The 17,329-nt window shown below is 42.1% G+C and overlaps 1 protein-coding gene across 3 annotated transcripts in view; it reads right to left on the bottom strand.

Moving 5' to 3' along the window:
- Positions 1–17,329, bottom strand: part of UBN1 (ubinuclein 1) — a 47,437-nt gene that overhangs the window by 22,740 nt on the left and 7,368 nt on the right. For 2 of the 3 annotated variants that reach the window (XM_080678187.1, XM_080678186.1), the window contains exons 4-13: positions 15,801–15,887; positions 15,178–15,273; positions 14,709–14,843; positions 13,913–14,016; positions 10,603–11,041; positions 3,379–3,449; positions 1,998–2,127; positions 1,703–1,821; positions 1,423–1,551; positions 1,092–1,238 (exon numbers count right to left, since the gene is read on the bottom strand). In XM_080678187.1, coding sequence (XP_080534313.1) covers positions 1,092–1,238; positions 1,423–1,551; positions 1,703–1,821; positions 1,998–2,127; positions 3,379–3,449; positions 10,603–11,041; positions 13,913–14,016; positions 14,709–14,843; positions 15,178–15,273; positions 15,801–15,887 — 1,457 coding nt within the window. The remainder of the gene's footprint in view (positions 1–1,091; positions 1,239–1,422; positions 1,552–1,702; positions 1,822–1,997; positions 2,128–3,378; positions 3,450–10,602; positions 11,042–13,912; positions 14,017–14,708; positions 14,844–15,177; positions 15,274–15,800; positions 15,888–17,329) is intronic. The other variant, XM_080678188.1, reaches the window with a different exon arrangement.

Genomic DNA, 17,329 nt, shown 5'->3' with positions numbered 1-17,329 from the left:
ACAATGGAATGTTATTCAGCCTTAAAAACGAAGGAAATTCTGTGCTATCTACAATGTGAACCCTGAAAACATTATGCTAAGTTAAGTAAGCCAGTCACAAAAAGATAAATACTGAATTACTCCACTTATATGAGGTACTTAAGAGTAGTCAAATTTAGAGAGACAGAAAGTAGAACGATGCTTGCAAGTGTCTATGGAGAGAGAAACGAAATTATCATTTAATCGGTACAGTTTCAGTTTTATAAGATGAAAAGATTTATGAAGATAGATGGTAGTGATGGCTCACAACAATGTCAATGTATGTAATACTACTGAACTGTGCACTTAAAAATGGTTATGATGGGCCCTGGATGGTTTGTTCAGTGGTTAGAGCGTTGGCATGCAGAATGAAGGGACAGGGGTTCAATTCCAGGTCCATACCTCAGTTGCAGGTTCCCCAGCCCCGGTAGGGGTGTGTGCAGGAGACAGCCGATTGATGTCTCTCTCTTACATGGATGTTCTCTCTCTCTCTCTCTCTCCCTCCCTTCCTCTTTCTCTCCCTTCCTTTCTCCTCCCTCCCTTCCACTTTCTCTAGAAATCAATGGAAAAAATATCCTCGAATGAGGATTTAAAAAAAGGTTAAGATAATAAATTTTATGTTAAGTATATTTTACCACAATAAAACATTTTTAAAAAGAACACTAGCTCCAGCTAGCTTTGGGTATTGCAAATGTAGCCTATTCATGGGAAGCTACATAATACAAAGCAGCCTATGAGAAGTCTGGCACTTAACTCCAATTAATCAGTCAGCCCTGCTACTTGCAAATGAGACTTCTGTTCGGAACATTAAGATGTTTCCATCTCTCAGCTTCCAGTAGGAGCCATCATCTCAACATAGGAAAGAGCAGACTGAGGTGGGAAGGGTATGGAGCCCCAATTCCTCATGCCCCCAATTCCTCATGTGAAATTAGAGTTGAGTCAACCAGACAGTGGGTCCCTGAGAGAAGGAACCCTATTGACCTAGCACAATAGAAGCACTCAAATATTTCTTTACTGTAACAATATTCCACCTCATCGTCACACTGACCATATGGCTGTTCATGGGCACTCACCTGGCCTGCATCCAGCCTTTAGGCCAGAGAGGTCTGACCTCAGCATCCAGAAACACCTTCACATAATCTTCCCAGGAATGGACTTTGTTGTTCTTCTCCAGATCATAGCTCTCCAGTTTTATCTTCACCACATGGCAGAGCAGCTCCCTAAGGAGTAGGCAGAAGTCAGAAACTTCAAACCACCCCAAATGCTTCTTCAAGGTTTTAATCATGTACTTTCACCAGCCCTGATTAAAGTAAATGATTCTAACCTTCATTAGAAATACAGGAACATGCTCAGACACTGGCCCCACAAACCCTCCAATGAGGCAAGGACCCAGTTTGGGCACACCTGATTTCATCATTCCACTGAAATTTCTTCCGGGGTCCCATTATCCTCCTGCCCCCCTTTTCTTCATCTTCTTCCTCATCAGAACAAATCCGTTCTTTCTGCTCCTTGTCTTTCTCCTCTTCCAGCATCCTACCGGGTGAACAGAATTAAACAGGACCCTAAAGTCACCACAGGAAAACTACTTCCTCCTGTGTCCACTGCCTCCCTTTTGTCTCCCTTCCCCTGGGACCGCTAAGATAAGGAGGTGGGAATGCTGATGAGAGTGATGGGACATACTTACTTAGCAACCTTGGCTTGTGTATGGGCCTGGCATTCATCCTGGTACTTGGCCATCTGCTCTGGCATTGCCCTGCCAATGGCTTCCTTAAGCTTCTGGAGAGGTTCCTTCAGACGGCCCCCCTGCAGAGAGCAGGACATATCATAAATCTGTTTTATGTACCTCTTCTTATACTGAGGACCCACTACAGAAATAATTGCACAGAGGCAGTGCAGCAGCACCTGTGACATCTGTGAAGACTCAGTCACCCCTCCTCTGGGTCCCCAAAGTCAACATGTTCCACTGCAGAGTCACCCACCTGTTCACAGAGGTGAAGCTTTCGAGCACGCTTGACGAGGGTGTCCTTGCTGCAGGGCAGGAATGAAGCAAGATAGGCATATACCCCAGAACGAACCTGGCTACTCAGCTCCCGAGTTTGCACCTCTATGCTGAAGAACAGAATAGTTATCAATGGGCCACAGCCCAGGCATATTCTTTCATCATTAGATCACCCTACCATGGACAGGAAAGCTAAGAGCCAAGAGCAGGTAAAATCTTATCTCATCACACAATGCAACCAAGTGGCCAGTGCAACAGATCTCCAACAGTCACCAAACAAAAATTCCCAAACCTGATGAACCCGAGGGGTAAAGTGGGCTAAGGCTCTCAGTTCTAAGACAAGACCAAGCCAAACGTTATCAGAGCCCAAGAGAAAAAGCTCTGAAGTATTAAATTTCATAAATGAAAAAGACATAAAAGCTTTCAAACTGGAAAGTAACTGAGTTACTTGGGGTCAATACTTTCTAAAAGCACTTCCTTACTATTCTAGTTCCCAGTCCTATCCCTGATCAGGAAGTCAGGGAAATTCTCATCCCTCCAGTGTCTCCATCTAGATAAATAAAACACTATTTCCAATAGTCTTTGATCCCTTGAGCTCTGTAACAGGCACGGTGGACATAAAACCCTTATCTCCGCTGATCCTCAGGTGCTCTCCATATCCCAAGGCTTCCTAACCTGGCCAGGCAAGGTACTTTGCTAGAATATCCCTAAGTCTTGACAACTGTTCTTACATGTGAAAAATCCTCAGCTGTTGAGCAGCAAGCTTCCTCTGCTACACAGTGCAAAATGTAACCAGGAGAGAAGCGGCAAAGCTGTAGAGCCACCTACAAAGAATCTGGTTTGGATTTATGTGTGTAGGGGTGTTTTGTTGTTATTGTTTTGCTTTTTAACTCAATTCATACAGTGTGGCACTCAGAGGTTCGGGCATTTGAGAGAAGTATTACAGGATGGTGCACACTGGCCCTGGGAGGAGAAGTGACATCAAGAAAGGAATGACCAGGTACGCTGAGGAGCACCCAGGAGAGCAGGCCCCTGGCTGTACCAAATCATCTCTTACTTTTCCCAGAGACAGGCAGGCAACACCTTCTTTTTCATCTCACCTCATGTTTGCCACAAAATCTACTTCCAACAGGCCATGACAGTGCCCTAGTAACGTCTGCTACCTAAGATTAGTAAGGTCTATTATTTCCTAGAGACAAATATTTTGTGTGCGCCCCCCCCCCCATTTAAAAAGAACAATAAAACAAAAATAATTTTTTAAATATCTCATCAGGGGTCTTTAAGTAGTTCAATCACACTCCCAACCCCCTGGCCTGCTCAAACCCGGGCATGCTAACAGTAAAGAAACAAAAGATACTCACTCTAAGAGGATGCCATTAATATCCTGGGTGAAGAACTTCTGTCTGCTCTCTCCCTCAGCAGCTCTGGCAGCCTGGTTCATAGCAGACAGTAACATCCATTAGTGCACTTTCCCCACAGGGCCCTCACATTCACCCACAGGCACAAGAGCAGTCAGTCCCTACAGAATACCTATCGATAAAGTCCTCACCATGCCCACCTGTGATCACTATATGCTCTAGAAATGGTATATCCAGCTCTTTTCAAATGCTGCTGAAACATCTATGGACTCTCTCTTCTGCCCGGGACTTGAAATAAAGTCACATAAAAGAAAATCAGAGTCAAAGCAATCATTGTGCATTTGATTTTGTCAGCTAGCTAACTTTTTTTTTTAAGATATATTTTTATTGATTTCAGAGAGGAAGGGAGAGGGAGAGAGAAACATCAATGAGAGAGAATCATTGATTGGCGGCTGCCTTCTGCACACCCCATACCAGGGAATCGAGCCCACAACTCGGGCATGTGCCCTTGACCAGAATTGAACCCGGGACCCTTCAGTCTGCAGGCCAATGCTCTATCCGCTGACCCATACCAGCTAGGGCCAGCTAGCTAACTTTTGTTCCCAGCACTCTATCATCTAAATTACAAGTTGGAATTTCCATACATATGCAGTACAAAAACAATCAAGAACTTTTTTAAAACCTGCAATATTTGAAGACCTTTATCTACCAAAATAATAATAATGTGCTGCATTAGCATTTAAGGACATTATAATTCTCTGACAATTCATAATCTACTTACAGTATAGCAGAAACTCCATTACCCAGTCCATAGAATTACTAACATACTTTACTACCTATTAACACAAGATATAGCAGGTTACTATACAGTGTTTTGCTTCCTATGAGAACACAGTTAACATCTGGATGGCAAGCTTGGAAACCCCTGAAGCAACCATAGCAAGCAGCCACAGCCCTGAAAGCACAAGTGAGGAAAGCTAACTGCCAAAGTTAACCAGTGGTTCTCATACTTGACTGCGCATTGGAATCACCTGGCAGCTTTACCCACCCTGGACCAATCACATCAGAATATCTAGGAACGAGGCTCATGAATTTGTATTCTTTAAAAAAAGCCCAACTATCAGTACTCTGATGAACAAAAACAGATCCAGAGACAGAGAAACATCGATTAGAGGACATATACCACCCTTTACCTCTTTGCACACAATATGCCACAATTGCCTAATCCTCACAGCTTCCAACTACACGGTAACATTTAGTCTAGTCCAGTGGTCGGCAAACTCATTAGTCAAAAGAGCGGCAAACCGCGGCTTGCATGTGGCTCGCGAGCCGCGGTTTGCCGACCACTGGATTAAACCATCAAACCTCAGAGGGAAGGTAGGGGACGGTGGCGGTAAGGGGGAGAGATCAACTAAAGGACTTGTATGCATGCATATAAGCCTAACCAATGGACACAGACAACAGGGGGGTGAGGGCATGAATGGGGGGGGTCATGGGGGGATAAGGACACATACGTAATACCTTAATCAATAAAGAAAAAATAGTAACTCTGGTGACTCTAAGGTACAGAGAGGATTGAGAGTCACTGATCTAAATCCAAGAGTGGTCCAAAGGCTTTTGGCAAAGTAAAACTTCAGGCATAGTATACAATATAATAATGATGGCAAACAAAGGCAATAAGGTGACTACCTAAAATGAAATTATCAATCCTGATCAAGCCCTCTGAAACAGCAGGCACCAATAACTATCCTCTACTTTCATCTCATCCCACTTGCCTTCCTCACCAGGTCCTTGTCCTACCTCTGACTACTCCATCTGTCTTTTCCACTAGTTCGTTCATTACAGATGGACCTCCAAAGTTCTACTTAGAACTCACTTCTCCCAATAACACCTTCCCCTTCACAGCTTCAAAACAACACAAATGCACAAATTAGGTCTCTCTAATCTAAACCTCTAGCATAAACCTTTTTTTCTAAGCCCTAATCAGAATTTCCAATTACCTCTAAGTAATTTCCAATTATATCTATAAATGGATGACCTTCTGGTATGCAAACACCAAACCTACTAGTTTCTACTCTCCCTTTTATGTTCCCCAATTCTAATAACAGCAGTCTATTTTTCTTAAATCCTTCCACTCTTTTTTTTTTTCTTTTAATCTTTATTGTTGAACCACCTGACCATCTACTTGGCCATCAACACATCACAGGGCTAACGAACAAAAAAAGACCAGGAAAAAAAAAAATCACAAGGCTTATTTCATTGTTTTGTCCAACCGTTTTTTTACATGTCTCCTGATCCATTTATATAAGCTCATGGAGAACAAGAACTGAACCTTATTCATCAATATATTTCCCACACCTACCTATCATATAATAGATGCATAGTAAATGCCAACTGAGTGGATAGATGAATGAACAAATGAACAGATAGCATTGATTTAAAGAATGCAAATTAGAGGAAGAAAAACTCCGTATCAAACAACCAAACATAACTTGCAGCTTCTGCAAGATATCTTGGCTAGAGGATAGCACAGAAGCCTGAGATGAAAGGAGTCAAATGGATGGATGGAATGGAAGAAAGAAATGGTGTGACTTTTAACCCATTCATCTGCCAATTTCTTATACTTTCAGAAGGATTTGGAATTCTAACTTAGCACTTTTAATGTACTGCAATTATGATTTTAGTTTGAGAGAAAATAAAACCAAGCCATTCTTTTGCTTAAGCTTATACAATACTAGTTTTAAGATCCAGAAGCATCTTCATAGTATTCAACCTAATTACTTCAACATGTATTTCAAATGCCCCACTGTTTATCAGACCCATCATTAAAGACTTCTTTTCCTGATGCCTTTTGGATTGACCAGGGGTCCACAAACTTTTTAAACAGGGGGCCAGTTCACTGTCCCTCAGACCGTTGGAGGGCCGGACTATAGTTTGAAAAAAAAAACTATGAACAAATTCCTATGCACACTGCGGGCCCGGGACGAGTCGGCTGCTAAGCAGGACAGGCAGCAGCACCCGGCGGGCCATATAAATGTCCTCGGCGGGCCGCATGTGGCCTGCGGGCCGTAGTTTGAGGACCCCTGGGCGGTAGACACTATCTCTGAGGGTCTGTTTTCATATTGAAGATAATTAGTCAAGTGCTACATTTTTATATTTTAAAGATTTTTTATTTTATTTTACTGATTTTTAGAGAGAGTGGAAGGGAAAGAGAGAGAGAAATATCAATGTGAGAGCAAAACATTGATCAGCTGCCTCCTGCACACCCCTTTTGGGGGATCGAGCCTGCAACTCCGGCGTGTGCCCTGACCTGGAATCGAACCAAATGGCAACCTTTTGGTACATGGGACAATGCCCAACCAACTGAGTCAGCCATGCTGGCCAGGCCAGGTGCTGCATTTTAAAATAAATCTAATTAAAGTAGCAATTGGATATCCATCAGATAGTCTTCCAGAAATAAGTTAGGTCCTTCAACCTTAAGGGACATCCTTGCCCAAGGAGTTGAATGAACTGATCAATCCAAGATTAAACAGAAAGTAAGCCTGGCCAGCATGGCTCAGTGGTTGAGCGTTGACCTATGAACCAGGAGGTCACAGTTCAATTCCCCATCAGGGCACATGCCGAGGTTGTGGGCTTGATCCCCTGTGTGGGGCATGCAGGAGGCAGCCGATCAATGATTCTCTCTCATACTGATGTTTCTATCTTTTTCTCCCTCTCCCTTCCTCTCTGAAATCAATTAAAAAAAAACACATTTTTTAAAAATAGGAAGTTAAGCCAGCCAGATCATGCCGATCTACAATAGTTTCGATAGCCTTTTAATAAGCTGTTTTATTTATTGTAAGAAAAGCCACTTATAACCTCAGATACCGTACCTGTTTTTGCTGAACAGAATGAAATCTGACATAATTTTTTTTAAAGAAGATCAAACAGGTTAGTTTTTTCCAACCTTATCCTCCTTGAATTCATGTCTCCCTGGATTTGCAATGCAGGGGTTCTAAATCAGTAGGACAGTAAGCAGGTAAGAGCAGACGGGTGGGTGACATGGGGTCTCTGTTTCTTTTCTAGTCTTAGTATTGTTCCCATTTTATGCTTGACTAAAGAGGACCAAAACAGACCTGGGTCATGTGTATGAACCAGGCTGAGAGGCTGCCAAACTAAAGATCATAACCTAAGGGGGCAACACACCTGAGCTTTCCAACAACCAAAATAAAATACACATTGAATGAAATCACTGGATTCTCTGGGGCCAGAAAAATGTACAGTTCAAGGGAGTAAGAAGTTAAAGATGGGTATGAGAAGAAAACAGTAAATAATGTATGGGCAGCATTCACCAAGGTTACCCTCTTGGAGGGCCTCTTTAGCATACTTAAACTTTCAAATATATTTTTCAAAGTTTTAAGTATCACTTCTTGCTAGAAGATAAATCTATTTTTTGTTTCCCACAGAAAAAAATTTTCCATAAGGGATGACATCAGATTAGAATCTGCTTATGTTCTGTGGTAGACCTCAAACAGGACCACATTTTCCTCCCCTCCCAGAACATGCATTCCTGCCGCAGGGAGAGGTGGTCTCTAGTTCCCCAACCCTCCAATTTGGTGTGTACTTGTGACTCACTTTACCAATACAGTGTGGCAAAAGTGAAGTGGTACATACAACTTCTAAGGCTAGATCTTAAGGGCCTTATGACTTCTACAATCACCCTCTTGAAATATTGCCCTAAAATTGCCATGCACTGAAAAAAGACTAGGAAGACCAGAGGAGAGAGAGCCCCCCCGTCCCAGCACCCAGCCATCTTGCCAGCTGAGTGCAGGTACAAGAGAGCACCCAGGTAGGGCAAAGAAGAACCACCCAGCCAACCCACAGAGTCAGGAGAAATGAACTGCTGTTTGAAGTCACTGTTTTGGGATAGTTTTTTAGTTAACAGTAGAAACTGATACATGTATCATCTAAGGCCAAGATTTAAAATCTAAACAAATTATTATTAAAATAAAAGAAGAAAAAAAGAAAAATGAAGGGAGTGAAAAAGTGAGAAATACATAACATTGCTAACATTATAGTTATAAACATCAAGTTTAATTTAAGCTTTTAAAATGCAATATCCAGTTCAAGATCTAGAATAGGGCTCCTTATTAAGGATCCGAATACCCATGTATGGCTTTTGAAATTATATGCAATTCCTGTGTACATAGGCATTTTTCCCTAGGAAGACTATCTTTCCCAGCAGATTCTCAGGAGGGTCTGGGTCTAGAGCACTTATGCACATGTTCTGGAGACTCCAAGTGTCCCCAGTGCAGGACCCTGTAGGAACAAAGCACCTGGGGATCCTTAGAAGTGGCATTAAGTAACTTTCTAAAATAAGCCTTCTTTTTCATGCAGCCATTAAAAGTGATGAGGGCTTTATCATATTTATTAAGAGAAGAAAGCAGGAAACAATTATTCACAACTATAATTACAACTACATAAAAACATATACACAAAGAGGCTAGAAAAGAATATGTAAATTAAAAAGTTTTCAGATTGTCAGGATGATGGGTAATTCCCACTTTCCACCTCATTTCCCAAAGTTTCTTTAATTGCTGTTATAGAAGCGTTAGAAAATGACTAACGTATCAATTTCACATTTGAACATTATATTTTCAAGCCAGTACATCAAACTCTCCTGGTCACCGCTGCCCCACCAGAACCCAAGCCTACCTTACCTATGGAATCCTGAACTCTCTCTCCATTGTGCCCAAGAGAAAACCAAGACTTGGCAGTCACTGAGGAAGGACAGCTTGCTCACAGTGTCCATCAGGGCACTCCAGAAAGTGAGGCTTTCTTGAATCACAGCCCAATGCTGTTTCATGTTATGTCACTTTGTTTCCACTAAATTTGTCCATCTTTCCCAAGAAAGGGAAATAATGAGTATAAGTCATTAGACTAGAATACAACCTGTGGTGGAAGTCAGGATATATCCAAGAATTGCTTTGACTTTTCTCTAAAAAACAACTAGCTACTGCCACACATACCTTATTCAACTTACTTAACATGACTTTCAGATGCTACAAAACAATTTGATTACAAACCGAAGGATTGAAAAGAACAAGGAGTAATAGTTCTTTGACATAAATTCTGAGAGTAAATATAGGACAGTATGCTCAAACATGCCAAGTTTAGATTCAACTACTTCCAACTTAATGTCCTATTAAGATATACTCTGAATTCTGGTGTGGTACAATTCATTTAAATCATTACATTCAAATAGAACACCTCACACAAACTAATAAAAATAAATAGTTTAATTTACTTTGTATATTGTATTCAAATATTTTTTGGAAGTGAGAAAATCATTGGTAGCACTAGTTAACATTTACCCTGCCCTAAAACACACGGGGTATTATATCTATAGTTATTCTGGAACATTATGAGAATCACTGGTTTAAAACTTATAGCTATATAAAATAAAATAAAAACCTTACAGCTATGGATTATAAATGCCACAGGAGCTACACGACAAGCCAAGATGCCCAAGATGATAGGTTATTTTAACTGAAGGGTCAATGTCATCATGACTAACAACCCATGCTTGGTTTATAGGTTACTGAATTGACAGTTCTTAGCACTCTAGGGATCAATTCCCAGTCACCAGGGGAAAACAGCAATGGCTGCTCGTTCTGACAGTTGTCGCTGGTTTCAAAAGAGCATGAACGGCATTTCAGGTTCTGCTCCTTTTTATTTATCACCATTTAGGCATTCTGTAATCAGTACCTAACACATTGATGACATGCAAGTCTAGGGAGCAAGTGAAACTCAGTGACAATTAAGTATATACTCTATGTGTAATACATCTGCAAACTTTTGTGAATTTCCAAAATCTTCAACCGATTACTAATAAATAGGTGGATCTCTGCCTTAGCTGCTTACTGCCAACATTAGTGTCAGTCTATCACACAAAAGGAAAGATACTCTGTGGGAAAGGAACCTACAGGCAGAAAATAGAAAAATCTCCCCAGAAGAAAGTAAATTTTCTAAGAGTTAAAGAACCACAAAAGGTCTAAAAATGACATCTGACAAGCAGAGCTTACACTGTTTCCTCACTTGGGATGAGAAGAGAGCCTGGAAAAGATTACAGTAAAATTGCCAATTCACTAAGAGTTGCTCTGGGCAGCAAGCTTCATGAGGTGCAGAACCAGTGTCAATCTGCCCAAACTGCTTCCAGGAAAGCCTGGCCACTCTGTGTCACCATACCTGAGCCAGCTCCTTAACGCGCTTCTCCAGGGGTGCAGGCAGGCCTTCAGGGAGGGAAGAGGGCTGCCTGAATTCCTGGTCCAGTCCCACCCCAAGGGAATCGCTTTCATCATCCATATCGCGGAAGGGGCTTCCTTCTGGAGACTCACTGAGCAGATGCTCCAAGTCCAAATCAGTCAGTGAGTCCATGGCAGTGGCTGCCTGAAGCAAGTCATTATCAGAAGTGGAGCCGAAGAGTGACAGCAAGGGGTCAGAGGTGCCCTCCAATTCCCGTAGGCCCTGAGCTTCTGCTGACGAGACTGCTACAGACTTATGCTCTTCGTCCCTCTTTCTCTGAGCCTCTTTCTCCTTCTGAAATTTCTTTAGCATCTCTTTAACACTCAAAGCCCCAGAATATTTCTTTTTTTTCTTCTCTTTACTGGCATTGAGGGCTGTGAAGCTGCAAGTAAGGAGGAAACTGATTACTAAGGCTGCAGTACACCTCAAAAGGGAAATTCACAGAGGGACTTCACCCCTGTCCCCAGCACAATGGTCTCCAGGAACCTAAGTCACAAGTCCACCCTGTTATTCCTCCTCCCTCCTCTTGGCACATGAACCTCCTTCTTACTGGGACCAAAGCTTGAGATTTAATACAGGTTAGCAAAACCATGTCACAAAGTGCAACACACCCAGTGGCTTTTAAAAAACACTGCCAGAGAAACCAAGATGGCGGCATAGGTAAACACCTAAACTGCTGTCTCACACAACAATATCAAAACTACAACTAAAAGACAAAACGGACACCATCCAGAACCACAGGAAAGCTGGCTGAGTGGAAAGTCTACAACTAGAAGGAAAGAGGAAAGCACATTGAGAATCAGAGGAGCTGCAAAAGGCGCGAGCCCGTGGAGAGGACAGGCGGCTGAGTGTGCGGCTGGCTTTCTAAAGCGTGAGGGAGACAGAAGCTCCCAACTGCGCTGAACTCCAGTTCCGGGCGAGTTTCTGGGAACCCAGATTCATTCGGGGAGAAAATGGACTGTCAGGAAAAGAGAAAGCACACTGAGACTCAGGGGAGCTGTGGAGGCAGAGATCCGAAGGCGCGCGCGCGCAGAGAGGACAGGCGGCTGAGTGCACAGGCAGCTGAGTGTGCGGCTGGCTTTCTAAAGCGGGAAGGAGACGGAAGCTCGCGACTGCGCTGAACTCCAGTTCCGGGCGAGTTACTGGGAACCCAGACTAATTCGGGGAGAAACTGGACTGTCTGGCAATGGGCGAAACTCAAGGGCGGCTTTCTCTCAGAGGTGCTTACAGCGATTACTGAGGGACACTGAGACCCAGGGGCCTCATAGGGCAGGGCTGATGGGAAGCCAAGGCTGTCTGCTCCGCCCTGAGACTCCGCCCCATCCAAGCTGAGCACAGAGGCTTTTACAATTTTGCAAGTCTTGTCCCATAAGGATGTCTCCAGCACAGAAGTTCTCCCGGCGTAGACACAGCTGATCCTCACAGCAAATTGGCCTGGAAGTCATTTCCTCCCAGTGATACTAACAACAATCAAGACTTAACTACAAGGCTGTACACACAGTCCACAAAGGGGTGCATCAAGAGTGTCCACCTCAGGTAATTGGGGAGGCTGAGCCACTGGGCCATATAGGACACCTAGCACACAAAGCTACTCTACCAACTCTGGGAAGCAACGAAAATGCGGAGACAAAGAAACAGATCACAAACGAATGAAATGGAGGAAAGCAAACAACTGAATATAGAGTTCAAAACGACGGTTATAAGGTTTTTCAAGAATTTCCTAGAAAAGGCCAATAAATTTAGTGAGACCCTCGAGGATATGAAAAAGGACCAACTAGAAATTAAACATACACTGACTGAAATAAAAAATATACAGAGACCTAACAGCAGACTAGAGGAACGCAAGAATCAAGTCAAAGATTTGAAATACAAAGAAGCAAAAAACACTCAACCGGAAAAGCAAAAAGAAAAAAGAATCCAAAAATTTGAAGATAGTGTAAAGAGCCTCTGGGAAAACTTCAAGCGTACCAACATCAGAATTATGGGGGTGCCAGAAGAAGAGAGAGAGCAAGATACTGAAAACCTATTTGAAGAAATAATGACCGAAAACTTCCCCCACCTGGTGAAAGAAATAGACTTACAAGTTCAGGAAGTGCACAGAACCCCAAACAAAAGGAATCCAAAGAGGACCACACCAAGACACATCATAATTAAAATGCCAAGAGCAAAAGACAAAGAGAGAATATTAAAAGCAGCAAGAGAAAAACAGTTAATTACCTACAAGGGAGCACCCATACGATTGTCAGCTGATTTCTCAACAGAAACTATGCAGGCCAGACGGGAGTGGCAAGAAATTTTCAAAGTGATGAATAGCAAGAACCTACAACCAAAATTACTCTACCCAGCAAAGCTATCATTCAGAATTGAAGGTCAGATAAAAAGCTTCACAGATAAGAAAAAGCTAAAGGAGTTCATCAACACCAAACCAGTATTATATAAAATGCTGAAAGGTATTCTTTAAGAAAAGAAGAAGAAAAAGGTAAAGATAAAAATTATGAACAACAAATACATATCTATCAACAAGTGAATCTAAAAATCAAGTGAATTAAAAACCTGATGAACAGAATAAACTGGTGAATAGAATCGAATCAGGGGCATAGAAAGGGAGTGGACTGACAATTCTCAGGGGGAAGGGGGTGTGGGGGATGCAGGAAGAGACTGGACAAAAATCGTACACCTATGGATGAGGACAGTGAGGGGGAGGTAAGGGCAGAGTGTGGGGTGGGAACCGGGTGGAGCGGAGCTATGGGGGGGGGGAAAGAGGAACAACTGTAATAATCTGAATAAAGATTAAATTTAAAAACAAAAAACAAAAACACTGCCAGGCTGAAATAAAAGGATGCAAAAAGGGGATGAGCAAGGAATGTAGTTAAAGGGAGAAAACAGGAGCAGCAGCAACTTGAAGGGCAGCTGGGGTGAGACTGAGTGAGGCAAAGAAAGCAGAACCAGAGAAGACAAAGGGAAACCGCAGAGATAGAAGGAAAACTGGGGCAGAGGAGATGTGCCCCAGAGAACAAGAGACAGCAGCAATCATATAGTGACTGAAACCCTGCCAATACTGACAGTGAGACAGAGAGAACTCTGGATGTCTGACACAAAGAGATGTGAGAGCACTGTGCGAGGTGTGAGGGGGAATTGAAGGCCAGGCCCAGCTGCCTCATCTGAAGCTGAGAGGAGGAGCACAAGTCAGCTCCCAGGTGTCCTGCCCTAATAGTTCAGATTTTATCCTAGCAAAGAAGCTGCTGCCTCTCACCCGGCTTTGGAAAACTTGGACTTTTTCGATTTCTTCTCCTTGTCATAAGTGTCATCTTTTTTCTTCTTCTTTATCTTTTCACCACCTTCCTTCAACTTCCGCTTCTGGGAATTAAAGACAAGGCACAGTTACACAGCTCCCTCACTCAGGAAGCAAGTACACGACAGAATACTGGCCTTGCTCTGTCTAGGGCATATCCTGAGAATTATCCTACTTTGTTCTTTCATGAACAAAAGCTTTCAGATCAGTTCCTGGACCACAGACCAGTGGCAGGTCAATACAGCATTTCCACCAACAGTGTCTCCTAGAAGCACCTGGGGCTGAGACAACAGTGACCATTGTAGAGCCAGATACCTTCCTAGTTTGAAATGGGCTCTATGTGGGCCCTGCCTCTCATGTTAAACACACAGGCAGTGATAGATTTCAAAATAAACTTATCTTAAGGCTAACTTGTTTCTACTGGATGACACCCCTAGGAATTGAAGACCTCTACATGTTCACAAAAGAGACACAGCAATACTGATGCAAACTCCCCCACCCTTCACTGCCCTCATCCCCACCCTGAGACAACCTTAAGAAAGAAATCCTTGCCAAGCCAAGCCTGCTGGGACTCACAGCATCTCGCCACAGCACAGGTGTGAGAGATGAACTGTCAGCCTTGGCACAGCTCATGCCTTTCTGCCAATCACCTAACCTTTCCTAAAATGGCACATATTCTATCAAGTCACCCACTGACCTCACAACGTTTGTTTTAAAAAAAGCACTTCTGAAATTCAAAAGCGAGCAATGTTCTAACCTTTGGAGATTTTTTCTTCTTTTCTTTAATAAAGTCATCCTCAGATTCTGATGCTTGTCGAAACTGCAGGGTTCCTGAGTTAATGTAAAATCCTCCATACTTTGTAGTCAAAGAAGCAGGAACAAGCTCATCATACTGAAAGGGGAAAAACAAATAGTCAGCTACAATTGCTGCTACTACAGTCCAAAGATGCAGAGCATATGTTTCCCTACCACATTTTAGACCAAATGCCTACTCATGCTTCTGGTCAGTCATCCATGTCTGAGCTAGATGGTGTTTTGGGCAGATCTTGTATCCTTTTCAGTGAAGAAACCAAGGCCCAGATCAAGGGTGTCTCTTCCTCCATCAGTGCAGCTCCTTCCTCATGCTAAAGGCAGGCCCACTTTGACCCATCCCCTAGCTTCTGGGCCATTACCAGTAGGAGCAACGATGTGGTCATTCCTATGTGGCATTTTCATTAAGTACTTACCGCCTCAGAGTTATCGATGAAGGAATCGGATTCATCATAACCATACCCCATATCAATCAAGTCCTGTATTCGGTCTTTTCTACGTTTTTTTCCACCCTAAAATTTAAAGTAGGTTATATGCTTTTTTTTTGTTTGTAATTGTGGTAAGAACACATAATGAGACCTACTCTCTTAACGAATTTTTAAGTCTAAAGTCACAGAATTGTTGCCTTGAATTCCATCAGCTAGTGACTAAAGGGTATAAAGCACTCAACAGTCACACTCCCTCTTCCCAAATCTCCTTCCATAAAGACCTTTTAAAATAGGATAGATTTGTATCTGCATAAAATGGCCTAACACAGAAGAGACTAAATGGCTTCATATGCCTTTTACCAAAATAATTATTCTAAGTATCAATTCTAGGGGTAACATTTATTCTAAGGATAAATTCTAGGGGTTCATTCATCCATTTAGCTGCATATACTAGTCCTGCCGCATGCATTTTCTGTATTTTCATGCATTTGTTTATAATTGCATTCTGTTCTCTCCAAGCTCTACACTTATTTCTACATCAGTGTTGATTAGATGATACTCCATTAAAAGAATGTGGAAATGTCTAGAAACCTCACATAGAGAAACCTTACGTATTTTTCTTCAAATTTCCGGGCAAGGGCCTCCACTTTATGCCTTTCCTTTTCTTCATCATTAAAAGGATCCAAGAGATCTTTCTTCTGTAAAGAGAACATTTCACAAAATAAAAATCCCCACCATATATTTATAATACATTCACTGACTACTCAACACCTATGAACTGCATACCAGTAACAACTGTTTTTCAGAGAAGACAAGGTAGAATACATGCTACTTTCCATCAGTGTTTACTTTAGTTGTTTAAGAAAGAAAAACTTCCATTCATTTAATTCATCAAAACAAAATGCCTACAATTACCCACCACATCACTAGGTCCTGCAGAGCTCCAAATATGGCAAAGGGCCTTCAGTCAGGGATGCTCAATCTATACAGACATGTGTTTCAATATAGTTGGTTTCTTTTGTAAACCTAAAAATTACTTTATATACTTAAAAACATTACTGTAAGGACGGATTCACTTTCAAAGCAGTCAATGGCTCAAAAAGGTTAAGAATTCAATAAATGTAGCACAAGTTCTTAAGAGTTATTCTGCTTTTCGGTCAGAAGAAGGGTATAAATTTGCTCTTCTCTCAGTTCTACTGAAAATCAAACCTAGGTTCATGGCAGTCCCTTTCTTTGGACACCTATTTTGAAGGATCAGTAATCTCTTTCCTTCCAACCTCAATACTCACTCCAAATATTCTAAGGATAAATTTTAGGGGCTCATTCGTCCATTTAGCACATATACTAATCCTGCTGCGTGCATTTTTTGTATCTTCATGCATTTGTTTATAACTGCATTCTGTTCTCTCCAAGCTCTACATTTGCTTCCACATCAGTGATTAGGTGATACTACACTAAAAGAATGTGGAAATGTCTAGAAACCTCTCCTCCTGCCTTCCCAAAATACTACCCCATCTTCAAGGGTAATGACTACCCTGATTTCCATCAGCTTTGATTAGCTTTGCCTGTTTTTGTATTTTATAAAGATGGAATTATACAGTATGAGCAGGAGCTAGGTAAAGAGCATTTGTAAGCATCTACTATATACCTGTGCACCATATGAGGCACTAAGGGTAGGTTGGATGGGTCTCACACTGTAGCATTTCTCTTGAGTAGCTCTTAGTCAAATGGGAATTAGGCTAGTACCTGGCTCACAGAGTGTCTGAGATCATGTTGGGTTTCTGGTGTCCTAGAAAATGTTTTATTTTGTGATCTAGGCACAGGTTACATTTGTTAAGTTTGTGGAAATCCATTAGGCTGTGCATTTATCAGATGCACTTTTCTTTTTTAAAACAGTATGTTTTTATTGATTTTTAGAGAGAGAGAAAGGGAGAGGGAGAAGAGGGAAAAAGAAACATTAATGAGAGAAAAACATCAATTGACTAACTACTGCATGCCCCCCTCTTGGTGCTACCACACTGGCCTGGCATATGTGCATTTTTCTTAAGTGCATAATCTACATATATAAAAACCGAACATGCAAATTGTCCCCATGGGAGTTTGACCAGGAGACCAATTTGCTCACTATGATGTGCACTGA

Source organism: Plecotus auritus (assembly GCF_963455305.1).
Source record: "Plecotus auritus genome assembly, chromosome: 7".
Taxonomy (NCBI): Eukaryota; Metazoa; Chordata; class Mammalia; order Chiroptera; family Vespertilionidae; genus Plecotus; species Plecotus auritus.
Note: the sequence above shows the minus strand (reverse complement) of the source record. Positions and strands in the feature narration are given on the sequence as shown.